Below are 20,292 nucleotides of genomic sequence, written 5' to 3' on the forward strand. Positions count from 1 at the left end.
CTTTAGGAAAATCATTAAAAAAAATACATACTTAGCTGATAAAAAGTAGCTAATTTGGCTTTAGATCCAGGAACGGGCCAAGTCTTAAAGCGAATTATTTAAAAAATTCATATTTTCCTTGTAAAAAGTGGCTAATTGGCCTTTAGACCCAGAATCGGTGCAAGTCTCTCGGAAAATTATTTCCCAAAATCAAAATTTAATTATTTTGCATAGTAAAGGTTACCAATAGTCATTTAGTTCTTGGAACGACGCTAGTCTCAAGGAAATTAAAGTCAAAAGTTCATATTTTACTTATAAAACATGGCTAATTAGTCGTTAGGTTCAGGAACGGGGCAAGTCTTAAAGAGAATCATTAAAAAAAATACATATTTAGTGATAAGATGCTTATAATTGGGCTTTGGATCCAGGGACGGTACTAGTCTTAAAGCGAATCATTTAAAAAATGCATATTTTACTTATAAAAAGTGGCTAATTGGCCTTTAGATCCAGGATCGGGGCAAGTCTCTCGGAAAATTATTTCCCAAAATCAAATTTTAATTATTTTGCATAGTAAAGGTTAGTAATTGTCATTTAGTTTTAGGAACGGCGCTAGTTTCAAGGAAATTAAAGTTAAAAGTACCTGTTTTACTTATAAAAGATGGCAAATTAGTCGTTAGGTTTAGGAACGGGGCAAGTTTTTAGGAAAATCATTAAAAAAAATACATGTTTAGTTGATAAAAAGTTGCTAATTGTGATCTAGATCCAGGAACGGGGCAAGTCTCAAAGGAAATCATTTCACAACAATTAAATTTAATTATTAAAAGGTTGTTTAATAATTTTTGGACAGAAAATCTTACTAATTTGTATTTAGATCTTGGAACGGGGCAAGTCTTATGGAAATTTATGTCAAAAATATATATTTAAGAATTAAACAACTTCAAATTAGATTTTAGCTTCAGGAACGGGGCAAGTCTCAAAGAGAATCATTTAGAAAAGTCATATTTTACTTATAAAAAGGTGCTAATTGGCCTTTAGATTCAGGATCGGGACAAGTCTTAAGGAAATTTATGTCTAAAAATTATATTTAACATTTAAACAACTTCAAATTAGACTTTAGCTCCAGGAACGGGGCAAGTTTCAAAGAGAATCATTTAGAAAAGGCACATTTTATTTATAAAAAGTGGTTAATTGGCATTTAGATCCAGGAACGGGGCAAGTCTCAACGAAAATTACTTTCCAAAAGCAAACTTTAGGCAATGAAAAGATATTTTCGCATTTTTTCTGCTAAAAAAGATCTAAATTGATATTTAGTTCTTGGAACAGGACAAGTCTTAAGGAAATTCATGTCAAAAAAGTATATTTAACGTTTAAAAGACTTCGAATTATATTTTAGCTCCAGGAACGGGGCAAGTCTCAAAGAGAATCATTTAGAAAAAGCTTATTTTAGTTATAAAAAGTAGCTAGCAGGCATTTAGATCCAGGATCGGGGCAAGTCTCCAAGGAAATCATTTCAAAACATCAACTTTTAGTTATTAAAAAGTTGTTTAATAATTTTTCATCTATAAAATATAACTTTTGGATACAACATGTTACTAATTTCTATTTAGATCTTGGAACGGGACAAGTCTTAAGGAAATTTATGTCAAAAAATTATATTTAACATTTAAACAACTTCAAATTAGATTTTAGCTCCAGGATCGGGGCAAGTCTCAAAGAGAATCATTTAAAACTTTTTGTTTAACTTTTCGATCACGAAGTTTATATTCCTGTTAGGGAATATTCTTGATAATATGCCTATACTCGTCGCTATATGTCTTTCTATTGCGTATTTTCTCCATCGTACTCAATTCTTACTTACGTTTTAATCCGATATATCTTATTTTGCTTCCTCTCTTTCCAGAATGGCTACAACATCACCAAAGTCGATCGCATTTCCATGCTGCGCATATTTGTACAGCCCGAATCACTGGGCGATTATCAGTGTGTGGCCTGGTATGGTTCCGCTGCCATAGCCTCTCTATCGGCTCGTCTTACTCTAGTCTCCATATCCATAAACAATTCCAATGGCTATTCGCGTAATGCCAAAATCTATAATGTGGCGCCGAAAAATTGTGTGCTTTTAAGATGTGGCACCGTCAGCTCCAATCCAGCCGCCATATGGAGTTTTTATCGTAATGGTGAAAAGTTGCCACAAACCGAAATAATACCCACAAATGGGGCATTAATTTTGAATACGGTAACAGCTAAAGACTCTGGCAATTATACCTGTTCGGCCATGAATCCCATAACGGGACAGGAAGTAAAATTACCTCAACGCATTGACTTGAGGGTGGACTATACAGATCGTAATCCTCCTTATTTCCTAATACCACCTGTCAATATAGTTACCGCTAGACCAGGAGACATGGTGGTCTTAGAATGTCCGGGTGTGGGTTCTCCACCACCCGTGGCCGTCTGGAGTTCTCCCAATATAGTGAATATGAGCAATAATAATCGCACACGTCTATTGCCTTATGGCTTACAAATAAACGATGTTATGCCCGAAGATCAGGGTTCCTATGTGTGTCGTTTGGATAATGGTATAGCTCCAGCTTTGGTGCATATTATTAAGTTTACTGTTTTGGAAAAGCCCACTATCCTAAGAGGACCCGCTAGCACGGTAACAAATGAAAGTTATACTTTGGAATTGGAGTGTTCGGCCACCGGTAATCCTTATCCCGATATCTATTGGCTTATCAATGGCATAGATACTTCCATGGATGAGGAAATGTTACACGATGGCCGACGTTTGGTTATACAGCATGTTCAGAAGAGACATGCTGGCATTGTGCAATGTTTTGCCAAAAATGAAGTAGGAGAGGTAAGTTTGTTTGGTGTAGAGAGGAATTGTAGATTGTAAGTTGTGTTTTTTGTTTGTTTTAATGTAATTTTAGACCAGCAAAGCTAATCCCTTGAAAGTTAATCCCAAACAAATACATGGTTCCTCAACGCCTTTGGGCAATGTACCCACCAAAGTCTACGAACATGTGGGCAATCACAAGACCAAGGGCAAGACGAAGAAGCAACCTAAAGGTGAGTAAAGAAATTACAATTTTATTAACTAAATGTACTCTTCGTGGAGTGATACTTTAAAACTTTGGGTTTACATCCAGTACCGGAGTTAGTCTCACAGAAAATTACTTCAATTTACCTGGGACATTTGGAATTGAGGGATTATCTTCTAATTTTATAGCTTAATTCAAATGTATAAGTGATTTTTGTTGGTTATATTACACGTTTTGGATAGAAAAGTTTAGTAATGGGTGTTTAGATCCAGGATCCGGGCAAGTCTTAAGGAGCATCATTTCGAAAGTGAGGAATTTGGTTAGAATATACTATAAAATGTAACTTAGATCCAGGAGCGGAAGGAAAATAGTTTCGAAAGTGATTTTCGCTGGCAAAAATGTTGTTTTTGGGTAGTAAGGTTTACTAATTGTCCTTTAGCTCCAGGAACGGGACAAGTCTTAAGGAGAATCATCATAAAAATGTTAAATTAAGTTGTACTAAACTGCTAATTGTCATTTAGTTCCGGGATCGGGGCAAGTCTTAAGGGAAATTGTTTCAAAAGTGTGTAATTCAGCTGCAGCATTTGTATTTCAGAGATAATCCTCTAATTTTATGCCTAATTAAAACCTGTGAGTGATTTTCGTTGGCAAAAATATTGTTTTTGGATAGTAAGGTTTACTAATTGTCCTTTAGCTCCAGGAACGGGACAAGTCTTAAGGAGAATCATTACAAAAATGTTAAATTAAGTTGTACTAAACTGCTAATTGTCATTTAGTTCCAGGATCGGGGCAAGTCTTATGGGAAATTGTTTAAATTAAAACCCGTGAGTCTTTTTCGTGGGCAAAATTATTGGTTTTGTGTAGTAAAGTTTACTAATTGTCCTTTAGCTCCAGGAACGGGGCAAGTCTTAAGGAGAATCTTTATAAAAATGATTAATTATGTTATAGTAAACTGCTAATTGTCATTTAGTTCCAGGAACGGTTCAAGTCTTAAGGGAAATTGTTTAAATTCAAACCTGTGAGTGATTTTCGTTGGCTAAAATATTGGTTTTGGATAGTAGAGTTTACTAATAGTACTTTAGCTCCAGGAACGGGACAAGTCTTAAGGAGAATCATTACAAAAATGTTAAATTAAGTTGTAATAAACTGCTAATTGTCATTTAGTTCCAGGATCGGGGCAAGTCTTAAGGGAAATTATTTCGAAAGTGTGTAATTTACCAGCAGCATTTATATTTGAGAGATAATCCTCTAATTTTATGCCTAAATTCAAAACTGTGAGTAATTTTCATTGGCAAAAATATTGTTTTTGGATAGTAAAGTTTACTAATTGTCCTTTAGCTCCAGGATCGGGGCAAGTCTTAAGGAGAATTATTTCAAAAGTGAGAAATTTGGTTAGAATATACTACAAAATGTATCTTAGATCCAGAAGTCTTAAGGAAAATAGTTTCGAAAGTGATTTTCGTTATCAAAAATATTGATTTTGGATAGTAAGGTTTACTAATTGTCCTTTAGTTCCAGGAACGGGACAAGTCTTAAGGAGAATCTTTATAAAAATGATTAATTATGTTAGAGTAAACTGCTAATTGTCATTTAGTTCCAGGATCGGGGCAAGTCTTATGGGAAATTGTTTCACAAGTGTGTAATTCAGCTGCAGTATTTGTATTTCAGAGATAATCCTCTAATTTTATACCTAAATTCAAAGCTGTAAGTGATTTTCGTTGGCTAAAATATTGATTTGGGATAGTAAAGTTTACTAATTGTCATTTAGCTCCAGGAACGGGACAAGTCTTAAGGAGTATCATTATAAAAATGTTAAATTATGTTATAGTAAACTGATAATTGTCATTTAGTTCGAGGATCGGTGCAAGTCTTAAGGGAAATTGCTTAAATTCAAACCTGTGAGTGATTTTCGTTGGCAAAAATATGGTTGTTGGATAGTAAAGTTTACTAATTGTCCTTTAGCTCCAGGAACGGGACAAGTCTTAAGGAGAATCATTATAAAAATGTTAAATTAAGTTGTAATACTGTTAATTGTTCTTTAGATCCAGGAACGGGGCAAGTCTGAAGGGAAAAAATACTAAAAATAGCAATTTTAGTCATTGGTAAAACATTTCTCGAAATTTTCTATTAAATTCTTTATAAATATTTGTTTTTTTTAAAAAGTTCCTTGTTTTGTAACTTTATATCCAGTTTTATTTGATTCTTTTTTGATTATTTTTGCATTACATTAATCGGAAAATGAAATTTTTTTAAAAAAAAAGAACTAAATTTTTTATATTACTTAATGACTTAATTAATGATTTTTCTTTTTAATTACAAATATATATATAACTATACAAATACACTATGTTATGTTAAACATACATATAAATTTTGCCATTATGATTAAATGACAGTGGTTAAATTGTAAATATATAAACAAAAGATTCCTACAGCAGCTGACAAAAAATATGAATATTTTGAGGTTAAAAAAAGACTATTTTCCAATATTTGTTGCTTTTTCCAAACCAGAGTACAATTTTGTTTTTTTTTTTTTAATTTTAAATTGTTTAATGTTGTCATATTTGTGTTGTAAACTTTACAAATACTCTATGTTAGTTATGTTAAACATACATTTTCAATTTTGCCATTAAGATGTCTTAAACATGAACATTTTCTTATATAAAAAAAAACCTAAACTAATTTATAAATATTACAATAGATTAAAAAAAGAAATAAACTAAAATAAACACAATCAAAATGTTAAAAATACCTGTTAAGTGAAATAAAACTTAAAACTTAAGACAATTGTTTATGATAGTGGGGGAGTAAAATTCTTTTTAACTGCCCAGGGGGGAAGTAGCCTTTTGCAATTGCTTCTCCTCTTCCTGCAAAATGCGTATTTTCATTTTCAATTCCTCCACTTGCAGGCGATGCACTTCTCTTAAGTGTTTTAGTTGATCTTGGGCATGCGACAATTCGATTTTCTTTTTCTCTAAAGCAACCTGTTGCTCTTTGTAACGCAGTTCAGCTTCTTTGAGTTTAAAATAATTGATTTTCTCCTCGTAACTGTCCTGGGCAGTGCTGGTAATGGCCGCTGGTGCAGCTGAGCTCACCAAATTGGCGGTCAGTGTGGGATTGTTGGTGGTTAGAGTGGTGATATTGGGATTGTTGGTGGTTAAGGTGTTGTTGTTGTGTTGACTGGTGGCAACTGCCGCTGTTGGCAAGGCACTGAAGGTGAAGGTGGGTGTGGCGGTGGCAAATTGCGTGGTGGGTGTTTGTAGCTGCATTTTGACCTGCTGTTGCTGCTGCTGTTGTTGCTGCTGCTGCTGATGTTGCTGTTGGGCAACAGCAGCGGCGGCTGCTGCAGCCTGTTGCTGCTGCTGTTGTTGTTGCTGCTGCAGCACCGCCAGCTGTGCCTGTTGGGCCAATTGCTGTTGCTGCTGTTGAGCCAATTGCTGCTGCTGCAGCTGTTGTTGTGCCTGATACTGAGCCAGTGTGATCTGTTGCGGTTTGATTTCACTAATAATCTGTTGATTAAAACCATTGGCCGTTATGGTGGCCATAGTGTGCTGTTGCGGCTGATGATGGCTGGGTATGGTAATGCGTGTGGGTGAAGGTATGGTGATTTGAGCTCCTAAAACACAAATTTTCAAAGAAAATCAAAACTTTTTCAAATAAATTAAAATAATTGTCCTCTTACCCGTGGCATCAGCTGGATGTTTTATCTGTAGAATAATCTCCTCCCGGGGTCGTGTGGTCTTAAATTGTAATAAATCATTGAGCGTTAATTTCTCTGCCGATATTTGATCTACGCTGATTTGTTGCGTATGTATGGTGGCCGCTTGCTGTACTTGCTGCTGCAATTGTTGTTGATGATGCTGTTGCTGCTGTTGTTGTTGCTGCTGTTGTTGCTGCTGCTGTTGTTGTGCATCTAAAGGGTCATCATCGATGTCATTGACGCCACTCGTTTCCATTTCCATTTCTTCAAACGATTCGGCCTGTTCATTTTGTTCGGAGTTTTCATTGTTGGACATGTGAAATTCGGGCTCATCTTTGATGACATGATGGTGTTGTTCATCGTCTTTCATATGCAGACTGCCATTGCTGTCGTTACTTGTGTTTTGGTTTTTTTGATTACTGCGGAAAGGGTATTGTTTTCGGAGTCTGAAAGGGAAAAATTCAGATAAATTTTTTTTTTTTAAATTTTGATAAAAGTTAAGGTTTTTAAGCGATTAATCGATTAAAATATTAATCGACTAACAGGTTTTTCTTATAAATTTTCATTTTTATCTGACAATTTTAAATATTGTTATATTTTGCAAGAATATTCGATAACTTAAATAACCGGTTTTTCGATTATTCGTTAAATTTGTTTTAATTATAAGCAGAAGTGTCTTAAATTTCAAACCTAGCTTAACTTTTTGCAACTTTTTTAGAGTTTTTATCCGATTAATCGCTTACTCGAATAACCGGGTTTTCGAATAATTTTTGATATCTTAAACATCTTCTTAATATAAAGCCATTTTAATTCACTTTTATTCAATATTAGTTGACTTTTTGCAACTTTTTTGGGAATTTTTCAACGAATAATCGTTTAACCGAATAATTGGAGTTTCGAATAATTTTGATATTTAAAAAAAAAATTAATATTGAATAATTATAATCACAAAATTACAAAATTAATTTAAATTTTTTGAATTCTACGCCGAATAATCGTTTAACCGAATAACCGGGTTTTCGAATAATTTTGCTGCTTTAATAAAATTTTGAATATTAAACAATTATAATTCGTTTATAGTACGATTAATCATTTTTTTGGCAATTTGTTCGAATAATCGTTGAGTTTGGAATCCGGTTTTACGATTATTCGTTAAATTTTTTAATTTAAAGCAAAGTTCAGAAAATTTCAAACTCAGGTTAACTTTTTGAAACTTTTTTGGGAATTTTTTTGCGAATAATTGTTTAACCGAATAACCGGTTTTTCGAATAATTTTGCTATATTAATAAAAATTTTAATATTAAACAATTATAATTCGTTTTTAGTACAATTAATCATTTTTTTTTGGCGATTTGTTCGAATAATCGTTTAGTTTGCAATCCGGTTTTACGATTATTTGTTAAATTTTTTTAATTTAAAGCAAAGTTCAGAAAATTTCAAACTTAAGTTAACTTTTTCAAACATTTTTGGGCATTTTTCTGCGAATAATCGTTTATCCGAATAACCGGTTTTTCGAATAATTTTGCTATATTAATAAAATTTTGAATATTAAACAATTATAATTCGTTTTTAGTACAATTAATCATTTTTTTGTTGGCGATTTGTTCGAATAATCGTTGAGTTTGCAATCCGGTTTTCCGATTATTCGCAAATTTTTTTTAATTTAAAGCAAAGTTAAGAAAATTTCAAACTTAAGTTAACTTTTTGAAACTTTTTTGGAAATTTTTCTGCGAATAATCGTTTATCCGAATAACCGGTTTTTCGAATAATTTTGCTAAATTTAAAAAAATTTTGAATATTAAACAATTATAATTCCTTTTTATGCAATTTAAGAAATATTTTGAATATTTTTAGTACGATTAATCATTTTTTTTTGACAATTTATTCGAATAATCGAATCCGATTTATTTATTCGTTAAATTTTTTTAATTTAAAGCAAAGTTCAGAAAATTTCAAACTTCAGTTAACTTTCTGAAACTTTTTTGGAAATTTTTCTGCGAATAATCGTTTATCCGAATAACCGGTTTTTCGAATAATTTTGCTATATTAATAAAATTTTTAATATTAAACAATTATAATTCACAATATTACCAAGTTAATTTTTAGCAGCCTTTTTTGAAATTTTCGTGCGAATAATCGTTTATCCGAATAACCAGGTTTTTGGATAATTTAGAAAATTTAATAAAATTTTGAAGGTAAATTCTAATTCCCTTTTATTCAATATAGATTTTAAATAAAATTAGAACTAATAATCGTTAATCCGAATAACGGTTTATTCGAATAATTATTCGGTTTTTGTAAGAAAATTTTGAATTAAGTAAATTCTTTTCGCAAAGTTCTTTTTTTAAATTTTATACCAATAATCGTTTTGTCAGAAACCCGATTTTTCGATTTTCCGATTTTTTAAAAAATATATAAAATTTATTTAAGAATCTAGATTCTTTTTCCTCTTCTTTAATGTTTATTTTTTTATAGATTTTTTATAACTTAAATTTGTTTAAATCATTAAAATCCAATTTTGTAATATTTCTGTTCAAAAAATCATTAAAAATTTTACATAATTTATGAATTTCTAATAAATTTGTTAAAAATTGTTTAAAATTTACTTTATCCCCCTTTAAAATTGTTAAACATCTGGCCACTACAGTTATTTAACAACCCTACACTTTTTTTCCTACTACCTTTTGTTTACAACTAATCATGAGAAAAAAAAACTACTCCTCTCAATTCCTTATAAACACTCACACACACTGTCACTCACACAAAATATTTACAAAACAAAAACAACAACAAAATATACCCACAATTTTTTCTCGACTCTTTTTTGCATTAAAATTTCTCACTCACAACTGTACTCGTTGTGGGTAAACGAAGAAGAAAAAGAAAAACAAACTGATAAAAGATAAAACAACAACAAATATTTATGATATAAACACAACAGGAAAGACTGACGTTAGGTATAAAAATAATGTAAAATATTTGTGGGTTTTTTGCGCAAAGCTAAAAATTTTTATAAATAAAGAGAGGGGTGTTAGCAATAGAATAAATTTATGTAAAAATATTTGTCATAAAGTTAAGTATTAAAGGTTTGTTAGTGCAAGATATTTTTTGTTGTGAGTTAATTAAATGCTTTGTTATGAGTTTAATTAATAGCTATTTATTTTGGCTGAGTAGCAAAATGAAATAATTTTTAAAACACTCCAAAGAAAAAAACTCTCCTAGACTCACACAAATACTCGGAAATTAGGAGACAACTAGTGGTAAGTGATGCCAATTAAAGTAAAAATAAAGAAAATGAGTAACAAGTAAGAGGATCTTGTTTAACCAAGTCATTCAGAGGGGGGCCCAATTTTCTACATACTTTACGGTGTAATTTCACAGTACTTGGAACTAAAAATAGCAAACTTCTCGAAATCATGTCTGACAGAATTATTGAAGATTTGGTTCCCAAAGATATCTGGGGTCTTCAGAAAATTGATTTCAACAGACAGACTGATGGACATGGCTTAATCGACTCGGCTATCTATAAGGATCCAGAATATATATACTTTATGGGGTCGCAAATGAAAAATGTAGAAATTACAAACCAATTATGTATAAAAATTGGAGCTTTTTCCCTATTCTCATTTTTCCTATTCAAATTCAATGGGAAAAAACTCCTGGGGAACAAACTCCCGCGGAATTTTTTATTCATAATTGGGCAGATATACTCTTCTCACGAAAGTGAAGGTTATAATTATACAACTCATTCATTATTTCCTAAAAATAGTGGCAAAATTCAAAAAAAACTCAAATTTTTTTTTTCAAAATCTCTACATTAGCCACACTTTTAGTAGGCCGCCTGTTATTGACTTTTTTTTTTTGTTGTAATTTTTAATTTACAAGTAACAGGTGCATTTTTGTTGTTTTTCAATTTTCTAAATAAAATGCAAACCATTTTTTTTTGTATAGCTGGTCAATTGCTGGCTTTTTGTTTTACCTTGCATTTAGCCAAAACTTTTGTATCTGCTTGAGATTACGCATTGCACTAACACCTGGTGTCGAATTAAATTCCCGCACAATTTGCTCCCAGGCATCGCGTACCGAATACTTTGATCTTTGCTTTTTGCGAAATTTTATATCAATAACTTCCTCATGCTGATGGAACAACGTATACAGAATTTCCTTTTCTTCGTGGGTAAAACGTGGAGTTAAGGAAGACATTTGACACTTGCTGGAAGCTGAACCACCGGCTGAATTAGAATCATCCACTTTTACAGTGACCGTAACCGCCTGTGTACCATCCACGGACATCTCATACAATAATTTCGACAAACGAAATTGTTTTGTGTTTCAGTTTTTAATTAATTTTATAGATATTTTATTATTTGTTATTATTTACGTTTGTTTTTTTTTTGCAATTTTGTAAATCACTTTTGTTTTTTTGTGTAATGGTCCATCAAAAGCAGAAAGAAAAAAAATCAATTTTTTCCACTCTAATTTTATCTCACTCTTATTTCTTGTCCACAAATGTCTTGCTGTCTAGCTCACTCTTGCTAAACAATAGACTCATTTAATAATGACTCGTTAATTTTTTTCATTTTTACAATTTTTTTTGTTTAAATTTAAGTTTCTTTTTTATTCTATTTAATTAAACATTTCTTTATTTATTGGTTTTTCTATTCATTCTTTGCTTCTTTATATTATTTAATTTTTTTCATTAACAAATTCTGTTACACCAACAAAATGTTATTGTAAATTGTAGTAGTTAAGCAAGAACAAAAAAAAAGCGCGCAAACACAAATAATTTAGCTCTTTTTCTATTCGTTTTTTTACTCCACTCACTCGGCCTTTCAATGAGCAACTGATTTTCGTTGCATTGTATTTTGCTTTACCTGAGTCGAGTCAGCCATTTTTATGTTGTGTTTATTTTGCTTTTTATCGCTCTCTTTGCTTATTCTTTTTCAATGAGTTGTATTAGTATGAGTGAGTATTTAGTTAAAATGAGTGTTTGAAAATGTTGCCAGATGTGTGTTTTAAGGCAAATTTAACCCTTTTAAGTGTTAAAAGGGTAAAATTAAAAACAATTTTGTTAAAATTTAAATTAATATTAAAATTTTAATAAAAAATAAGCAAAAATAAGACAATTTATTAAAATCTTAACAAAAAAAAAAATATAAAACATTAGAAATATGATACCCTACACTGATAAAATGAGCAAAAACTTTTTTCTTTTTTTTAAATAAATAATTTTTATTTGTGAGTGATTTTCAGAAGTAGCTATGGTAGCTATGACCAATTATGTACAGATCGTGTAATTTATTTCTATATGAAACTAATTACTGTACAAATTTATTTATATACCAAAATCTTTAAGATATTTTTAAAGTAATTTTCGGAAATGGGCCTTGTTTTGGAGCAAGAGTATCCTAAACCGAAAACCGGTTTTTTCATCTATGTAAACTCCAACGGTTTCGGTTTTTTTAACTTTTCGGTTTTTTGACAAACCGGTTTTTGTAAGATGGTTAACCGGTTTTAATGAAATATATTTTCTAAAGCTCATTCAAACATATTTATGAAAAACTTTGAAACCATTTTTATAGAAAATTGTAGCATTCTATAAAAGATATAAAATAATTGCATAAAGAATTCAAAAATGCTAAATTTCCATTGAATAAAAATTTAATATAAATCGGTTAACCGTTTTTTTTTGAAGACAAAAACCGAAACTGCTTAACCGGTTTTTTTAAAGACAATAATCGAAACCGGTTTTTTTAAAAACGCACTTTTTCGGTAAAACCGGAAACCGGTTTTTTAAATTTCCGGTTTTTTGGATACTCTAATTGGAGCAATGACCAATTATGGACCGATTGCCATGAAATTTGGTCGCATGATACTTCTTTCTGTTAAATTTTATTTAGCTACCAATATTTTTAAGAGTTTTATGCTCGTTAAAGTTCTAGTTCTGTTCTAGTTCTATTCTAGTTCTATTCTAGTTCTGTTCTAGTTCTGTTCTAGTTCTGTTCTGTTCTAGTTCTGTTCTAGTTCTGTTCTAGTTCTGTTCTAGTTCTGTTCTAGTTCTGTTCTAGTTCTGTTCTGTTCTAGTTCTGTTCTAGTTCTGTTCTAGTTCTGTTCTAGTTCTGTTCTAGTTCTGTTCTAGTTCTGTTCTAGTTCTGTTCTAGTTCTGTTCTAGTTCTGTTCTAGTTCTGTTCTAGTTCTGTTCTAGTTCTGTTCTAGTTCTGTTCTAGTTCTGTTCCAGTTCTGTTCTAGTTCTGTTCTAGTTCTGTTCTAGTTCTGTTCTAGTTCTGTTCTATTTCTGTTCTAGTTCTGTTCTAGTTCTGTTCTAGTTCTGTTCTTGTTTTGTTTTCACCAGAACATTTATATAATCTACAAATTTTTATAACCCAAGTTAATTTATCAAGATTTTTATATTTTTTAAAAGAAAAATATATTTTCCTACACATTTTGCCCCATTTTAATACAAATGCTACATCTGGCATCCTTAATTTACAGAACAATAACAGAAAAAAATGTGTCATGGCTGTCTTACTTATCAGGGTTGTTGAATTTGCTTAAACATTTTTCTGTCATTTACCAACACTGTTAATAAAAAGTTAGTCTGGCCACATAAAGGTGGTTGTATTTGCTAAATTATACTTTAAACACTTTGCAACACTAAAAATCTAAGAAAATTTCAAGATTGTTGGTCAATTTAATTGTTTTATTTGATTTCTGTACTTTTTACATCAATTTAAAGATATTTCAGATTGAAATTACCAATTTTTCATTAGTTTGTCTCCTCATTTCTATCCTCCTCTACATTTGCTTTCACATCTGGATAAAATTTCTTTAAAATTCTTTGCACCTCTGGCATTAGTAATTCAAAAGCGGGAAATTTATCACGTCTTGGCGGTCCTCTATCTACACCCGACCACAAATTATGTTTAGATGTGCGAGCATGTTGTGAAAACTCTATTTCAAAGGCTCCCGGTCTGGGTTCCAATTTACCAAAGTGATTTCGTATCAAAACAAATTGTCGTTCGGGTATTTCTGATTGCAAATAAAGCAAGAACTCATCAGCTTTCATGGTAAAAATGGGACATTCCAGGGAATGTTCAATGTAGACCAGGGAACGATTTTTATCGAAATTTGCTTCGTCCGACCAGTCGATTTCTTTGGGTTTTTTCTTGGCTGGAAAAAGGGAAATATTAATTGGAAGGGAAGTTGAAAATTGTTGATTAGGAAAGAAAGTACCTTTTTTGGACATTTCTTAAAACTTGAAATTTTGTAAAATTTTATTTAATACTGAATGAAAAGTTCTCCAAAGTTTTGAATCATAAAAAAAACGGAATGGAATTGAATCAAGTTTTTTAATCAAACAATATTTTATAAATTTTTCTTTTATTTCCTTTTTTATTAGCCACCATGATCCCTCCCTCTCGCCCCAATGTCACCCGGCTTTCCGATGACTCTGTTATGCTGCGCTGGTATATGCCCAAAAACGATGGCCTGCCCATACAATTCTTTAAGGTCCAGTATCGCATGCTGGGCGATGCTGCCCGCACTATACCCCGAGAAAATTGGCAAACCACCAACGAGGATATACGCTACAATAAAATGGATCGCAATAATGAGGGCTATAAAAACTTTACCTCTTCCGTGACCGGTTTGAAACCTGATCGTTTCTATCGTTTTAGAATAATAGCAGTGTATTCAAATAACGATAACAAGGAGGGAAATACTTCTTCAAAATTTTTCTTAAGACGAGGTGAAGATTTGGATTTATCAAATTTACCCGTGCCTGAATTACAGCGCATAGAAGCTTTGTCTGAATCGGCCGTCATGCTGCAGTGGTCTTTGGCTCATAGTTCTTCGGCGGCCACAGAAGTTGATGGTTTTTATGCCTACTATAGGCCAGCCTCGTCGGCTGGTGAGTATCTCAAGGCCACCGTAGATGGCATGCAGACCAGAAAATTCAAAATAGACATGTTGGAAGCGGGCACTACCTATGAATTCAAATTGCAGTCGTTCAATGAAATGGCCGCCTCGGAATTCAGTGCCATTGTGCAAGGCCATACAAAAAGTAAGTTAAATAATTCATTATTAATAAAATAGCCTGTTTAATTAAATTTCTAATTCATAGAATCTCCCACTACTCCCGCCCCGGCTTTGCCTTCCATTGAGCCAGCTGCTAATAACAATGAGGAGGACAATTCTATTTACCCCGTGGTGGCAGGAGCTGCTGGTGGCGGCTTTCTTTTGCTAATAGCCTGCATTACAGCCTGCCTGTGCGTGAAAAGACGTAAAAATTCCCAAGCTCAAGGTATTTTTTTTTATTTTCAATATAACCTCAAAAATTTTGTTTGATTTTCAAGAATTTATTTTTATAGTGGAAGAAAATAAACCGCAATTGGATCATATACAAGCTGATTTTGTAGCACCCCAAGTTATGGGTGTTAACAATCATCACAAGGCCAATCATCGTTTGAATGGTGTCTTGCCACGCATGAATATCACACCAAATCCTTTGGCCCAGGAGGCTGATAAGGTGAGCCTGAATATGATTTTTCTAAAAACTTAAATTATTGGCACTTTATCACTTTAGTTTTTGGGAAAAAGGGAAACAAAAAGCAAAATGAAAACATTAATTCTTAAAAAAAACAGTTTTTCATAGATCAGACCTAACTCAGTTGTCAAAAACCTGAATTAGTAAAAGAAAACTATGTGAAAACTAAATCAAAACAGTTCTACCCATAGAGAATAGACATAGAGCGGAAACTCTCCTATCAAAGACCTAACTCAGTTGTCAAAAACCTAAGTGGAGAGAAAGTGGTGACAACTAGTTAAATATGTAACTAGTTTCTATTTATTTTAACACTTGTCTGTATTAAGCTGACCCCTTGCTGGTCAATGACTTCTTGCTTAACAGCTGGTAATACATTCTCACCACTTAGGTTTTTGACAACTGAGTTAGGTCTTTGTCAGCAGAGTTTCCAATATATCAATTATTCTATTTTGGAATTTTTAATCAAAATTATATAAAATTTTAATGGTTTCTTTTTAACATTTAAGATTTTATAAATTTTGTTTCTTTTTTTTATCAATTTCTTTATTTATTGCTTTTATTGTAATTTAGTAGTTATTTTATTTGAAATTTTTAAAATATTTTCCTTCTTATCAAACAAAAAACATCTTTATTTAAAAAAAAAATTCAAGGGGTTGTATGTAAATTTGCTTCAACGGCTGTTGTATTCTAAAGGGTGTTGATTTTCCTGGCAATTTTTTTTCCACCAAAAATATACAAAATTTATTACCTCTCTAACTATTTATTACACTATTCGCACATCAGTATTTATTTTACACCAAAACACTTTTATATTTAAGCCTTTTTTTTGTAAATTTATTTTAATTTTATGATTTAGAAACAAGAGCGCAAAACTATACTCAATTTTTGGAATGAAAACACTACAAAATTAGAAATTTTTTTTAATTTTAATTTCTAAAATTTGAATACTATTTGGTGGCCGTGTTTCTGAATCAGCTGCTCAGAAACTTGGACAGAATATTGTTTAAAACTAAGTGATTTTTCTTACAAAATTTTTTAAATAAATATTCCGTCTGTGTTTCTGGTATAGTTTTAAGTTTCTTATACAATTTTGTAAATTATTTCTTTATATTAGTTTTAAAATTCTAAGTGCTATTGCTTTAAAAGAACTTTACGCAAAAATTCCTATTTTTAAATTAATGTTAATGACAGCAAAACTGATGGGACATCTTCATCTATCTTTAATAAGAAACTTTCTTTAAAATTTCACTTTTTTATCACCTTTTTTAGCCACATTTTATTGCTTTAACAAATTACCGTTATTTTTGTTAACTTTCGTTGTACGTTATACTCTCAAATACAACTCTGTTACATACATAAACATTGCCGAGCGAGCAAGTGAAGTTGTCAATGAAAATTAACACAAATTATTGTTTACTATGATCTATTGTGGTATTAAAATGTTTTGTGGACTCAAATAGTTTGAAAATCAAGAGAAAAAAGAAGAAAACTATAAGGAAGTGATTCAGAAACATGGAAAGTTTAATATTTGTTAAGACAAATGTTACCTTCTATCATTTGATTTGTTACAATTCTAAAAATTGTTCACTTTAAATTTATCTGAATTTTGATTTAAAAAATCCCATATAAAGGATGTTTTTTAAGCCCAATAGAACTTGTATTTGTTAGACAAACGTTGCCTTCAATCACTTGATTTGTTACAATTCTTAAAAACAACCGAAAGGTTCTACAAATTCTTTACCATTCCCACGACAGCCGGTTCTACGCACCGGAATGACCCGAGTTCACTCGGCCAAGGGCACAACAACAACAAATTCTTCACTTTAAATTAATCTGAAATTTGATTTAAAGAAACCCATCTAAAGGGTGCTTTCCTAAGCCCGATAGAACTTGAAATTGTAAAAACTAACACAAAAAAGTAAATTTTAATCAGAAAATTAGTTTTCTTCGAAAGACCAACACATGACATTAACATTTTTAAATGATTTCGTTCATATGGTCGTAATGGACGTCCAATTTTGGATATTCGAGCATTACTGTTTGTATGTCACGTTTAACACGAACATATAATGACCTCCAAGTCGTCAATTTATCAGCATAAATCAGTGACTTCACCCCTGGCCCCATAAGAAATAATATAGAGGTGTCAAATTGCACGGCTTTGCAGCAGAGACCTTCGCCTACTGCTGTAAGCCGGCTGAGCCGCCGCCGAATTTTTTTTCGGCTTAAGTCGGCTGGAACATAGTCGCCGTTTATGATAAAAGTTCCTTAGTAATTTCATAAAATTTTCAGAATTTCACTTTTTTAATTTTTTAGAATTTGAGTAGTTGAGTAGGCTAGCCGCCGCCGCCGCCGCGAAATTTAGTCGGCGCAGGTCTCTGCTTTGGAGGCCAATTGAAAAATCCATTTCTTGAAATCATGTTATCGCATAATATTGATTTCAATAAATCGATAGTTGCGGTCTTATGACACGTAGAACCACATCTCACCCGGATCAATGTCAGCCATATTTTCAAGCAAAAAAATCATTGATCATAAGGAGCGGTAACGATCTCCATTGAGCATGACGCGAGCTCCTGCTTCATTTATGAAGATAATTGATTTTCAAAGTAAATTAGGATAATTTGGTAGCGTTGTTTAAGCGTCTCAATCTATTCATGATGATTTGCCAAAGTATCCTGATCATAAATGTCAGAAAGTGAGCACAGTATGACAGTTCGTTTGACAGTTAAGCCTTTCGTAAGTTCTATCGGGCTTAAAAAATACCCCTTATCTATATTATTGGTACCTTGACAATTAAACTATCACGGAAGATTTTCAGTTTCATCAGATCAGTCAGAAGTTTTTGAAATTTATAACAAAATTTTTAAGATTTGTGGATGAAATATGGATGATCCACTGCAATTGGGCCCAATGCTCCGGAACGTCCCGATTGTCAACACAGCAACAGCTCTTTTATTTCAGGAAATAACTCTAGACAACTGTATAACAGCTGACGAAAGTTCTGACTTTCAAGGGGTTTCCTTTTCAGTTGTTTCCTTTTTCTGCAGTAGTAAAAACTATTAAATTCCTTCTTTCCGAACTTGTAACGACATGGAACTTTGCAGTTAACTGACATGACTTAATATTAATTTGATTCTTTAAATATTTAAGTAATTCACTGCTTTTATTACACAGCTTTATCTTTAATTAATGCTTTTAAAATAATACGCACTATATTAAATATTTTAAGCCTCTAAAGTATTCTCTAAACATAAAAAAAACAATATGAAGCTAGCTTAGATATAGAAATATCAGCATGATTTATTTTAGAATCGTAACGTCATGGAATTGCGCTTCATGACCACCAACAACACCAACAGCAGCACCAACAACAGTTGCCACAACAGCACGGAAAAACTAAATACCGAACAGGACCTGTCTGCAATGCAGCATCTACATGCAACACCACCACAACGTTCCACATCATCGTGTGAAACTTTAGAGGCCTCCGATGGTGTAACTCTAGCCAATGGTTTGGATCCCAATTCACCCTTATCGAAACCATTGCCACCCTTACCCAGCAAGAATACAATTAAGTTAGCAAATCATACAACCTCTGCGACCAAGCAACAGTCCCAACACACCAATAATCCTTCATGCTCATCGTCCTCGTCCTCTACGAGCCACAAATTGGCCGCAACTAATAATTTAACTAATTCACAAACTCATTTATCATCGCAGGGTATTCATCATGCTCAACCTTACTACCAGACACCACCCACTCCCACTTTAATGGCCAAAAGGGACTATCAACAGCCACCGCCCGTGCCACCACATCAAAACAACAATCACACTTCTATGGCCGCCATGAATCATCATCAACATCATCTGCCACCCACGGGTCATCAAGCTCCCCTAACGCCCTGTTTAGATCAACAGAGACGTACACTAGACCGCAGTGTACGTAATTTACCCTATAGCCAGAATAACTCGAATATGGCCAACAATCATGAGGCTAACATGAATTTGGAGGGTCTTACAACACGCATACCTTCTCTACGAAGGACACGGCGAACTTCTGGCGGCAGCTCTAATAATGGTGTGGTCAATTCCATGTCCAGTAATCCCAATGGAGGTCTGGGTATACCCATTGCTGTGGCCGCCGGCAGTCCAAGAGTTCAACGTTCGCCTATGCCCGCCCGGGCGGCCATGATGAAACAACGCTCTCGTTTGGGCAGTCATAATGACAATATCTCCTCGGGCAGTCTCAACAGTATTGAAGTGTGATGTTAAAGCGTGTAGCCAGTAAGAGGTAAGAGAAGAGAGTAAGTTAGGCCAAGAGTTCAGAAGTTTAGAAGTTAGTTAATTTTTGTTTTCCTTTATTTTTATAGTAATGAATAACAGACTATTAAGTTTTAATTATTTTAATGTAATTACATAATAAATTTGAATGTAAATAATTTAGTTTTAAGTTTAAGAAATCGATTAGAATTAGGTTGACAGTTAACAGGGCTTAATGAATAGACAGTTTTTAATCTAGAAGAGTTGAAATTAAATTTAGGGAAAACTGAACTAGTTCAGTTCAATTCTAGTTCTGTTCTAGTTCTGTTCTAGTTCTGTTCTAGTTCTGTTCTAGTTCTGTTCTAGTTCTGTTCTAGTTCTGTTCTAGTTCTGTTCTAGTTCTGTTCTAGTTCTGTTCTAGTTCTGTTCTAGTTCTGTTCTAGTTCTGTTCTAGTTCTGTTCTAGTTCTGTTCTAGTTCTGTTCTAGTTCTGTTCTAGTTCTGTTCTAGTTCTGTTCTAGTTCTGTTCTAGTTCTGTTCTAGTTCTGTTCTAGTTCTGTTCTAGTTCAGTTCTAGTTCTGTTCTAGTTCTGTTCTAGTTCTGTTCTAGTTCTGTTCTAGTTCTGTTCTAGTTCTGTTCTAGTTCTGTTCTAGTTCTGTTCTAGTTCTGTTCTAGTTCTGTTCTAGTTCTGTTCTAGTTCTGTTCTAGTTCTGTTCTAGTTCTGTTCTAGTTCTGTTCTAGTTCTGTTCTAGTTCTGTTCTA

The 20,292-nt window shown here is 32.6% G+C and overlaps 3 protein-coding genes across 3 annotated transcripts in view; 1 reads left to right on the forward strand and 2 right to left on the reverse strand.

Moving 5' to 3' along the window:
- The window catches only part of boi (brother of ihog), a 100,000-nt gene extending 80,243 nt beyond the window's left edge, over positions 1–19,757 (forward strand). Inside the window, exons 5-10 of the mRNA XM_065508534.1 lie at positions 1,880–2,839; positions 2,913–3,051; positions 14,123–14,785; positions 14,846–15,025; positions 15,093–15,250; positions 18,992–19,757. Of these exons, the coding sequence (XP_065364606.1) occupies positions 1,880–2,839; positions 2,913–3,051; positions 14,123–14,785; positions 14,846–15,025; positions 15,093–15,250; positions 18,992–19,537 (2,646 nt within the window). The 3' untranslated portion in view covers positions 19,538–19,757. The remainder of the gene's footprint in view (positions 1–1,879; positions 2,840–2,912; positions 3,052–14,122; positions 14,786–14,845; positions 15,026–15,092; positions 15,251–18,991) is intronic.
- On the reverse strand, positions 5,191–11,553 carry z (zeste). The gene is made up of 3 exons (XM_065508535.1): positions 10,703–11,553; positions 6,706–7,169; positions 5,191–6,639 (listed from the first exon to the last, which is right to left on the reverse strand). Exons 1-3 carry the CDS (start codon positions 11,014–11,016, stop codon positions 5,843–5,845), a joined length of 1,575 nt encoding a protein of 524 aa, XP_065364607.1. The 5' UTR covers positions 11,017–11,553; the 3' UTR covers positions 5,191–5,842.
- LOC135957742 (selenoprotein BthD) lies at positions 13,434–14,043 on the reverse strand. The gene is made up of 2 exons (XM_065508536.1): positions 13,957–14,043; positions 13,434–13,893 (listed from the first exon to the last, which is right to left on the reverse strand). Exons 1-2 carry the CDS (start codon positions 13,967–13,969, stop codon positions 13,490–13,492), a joined length of 417 nt encoding a protein of 138 aa, XP_065364608.1. The 5' UTR covers positions 13,970–14,043; the 3' UTR covers positions 13,434–13,489.
- Positions 19,758–20,292: the final 535 nt, after the last annotated feature.

The sequence above is a fragment of the Calliphora vicina genome, chromosome 4 (assembly GCF_958450345.1).
Source record: "Calliphora vicina chromosome 4, idCalVici1.1, whole genome shotgun sequence".
Taxonomy (NCBI): Eukaryota; Metazoa; Arthropoda; class Insecta; order Diptera; family Calliphoridae; genus Calliphora; species Calliphora vicina.

What these genes read in the sequence shown, in the direction of transcription:
- z (XM_065508535.1), bottom strand. Translation starts at nt 11,016, where the DNA reads ATGTCCGTGGATGGTACACAGGCGGTTACGGTCACTGTAAAAGTGGAT. An exon ending in AAGTTTTGGCTAAATGCAAG is followed by an intron (nt 7,170 to 10,702) that starts GTAAAACAAAAA and finishes TTTCCCTTTCAG; the next exon opens with ACTCCGAAAACAATACCCTT. An exon ending in ACATCCAGCTGATGCCACGG is followed by an intron (nt 6,640 to 6,705) that starts GTAAGAGGACAA and finishes TTTGTGTTTTAG; the next exon opens with GAGCTCAAATCACCATACCT.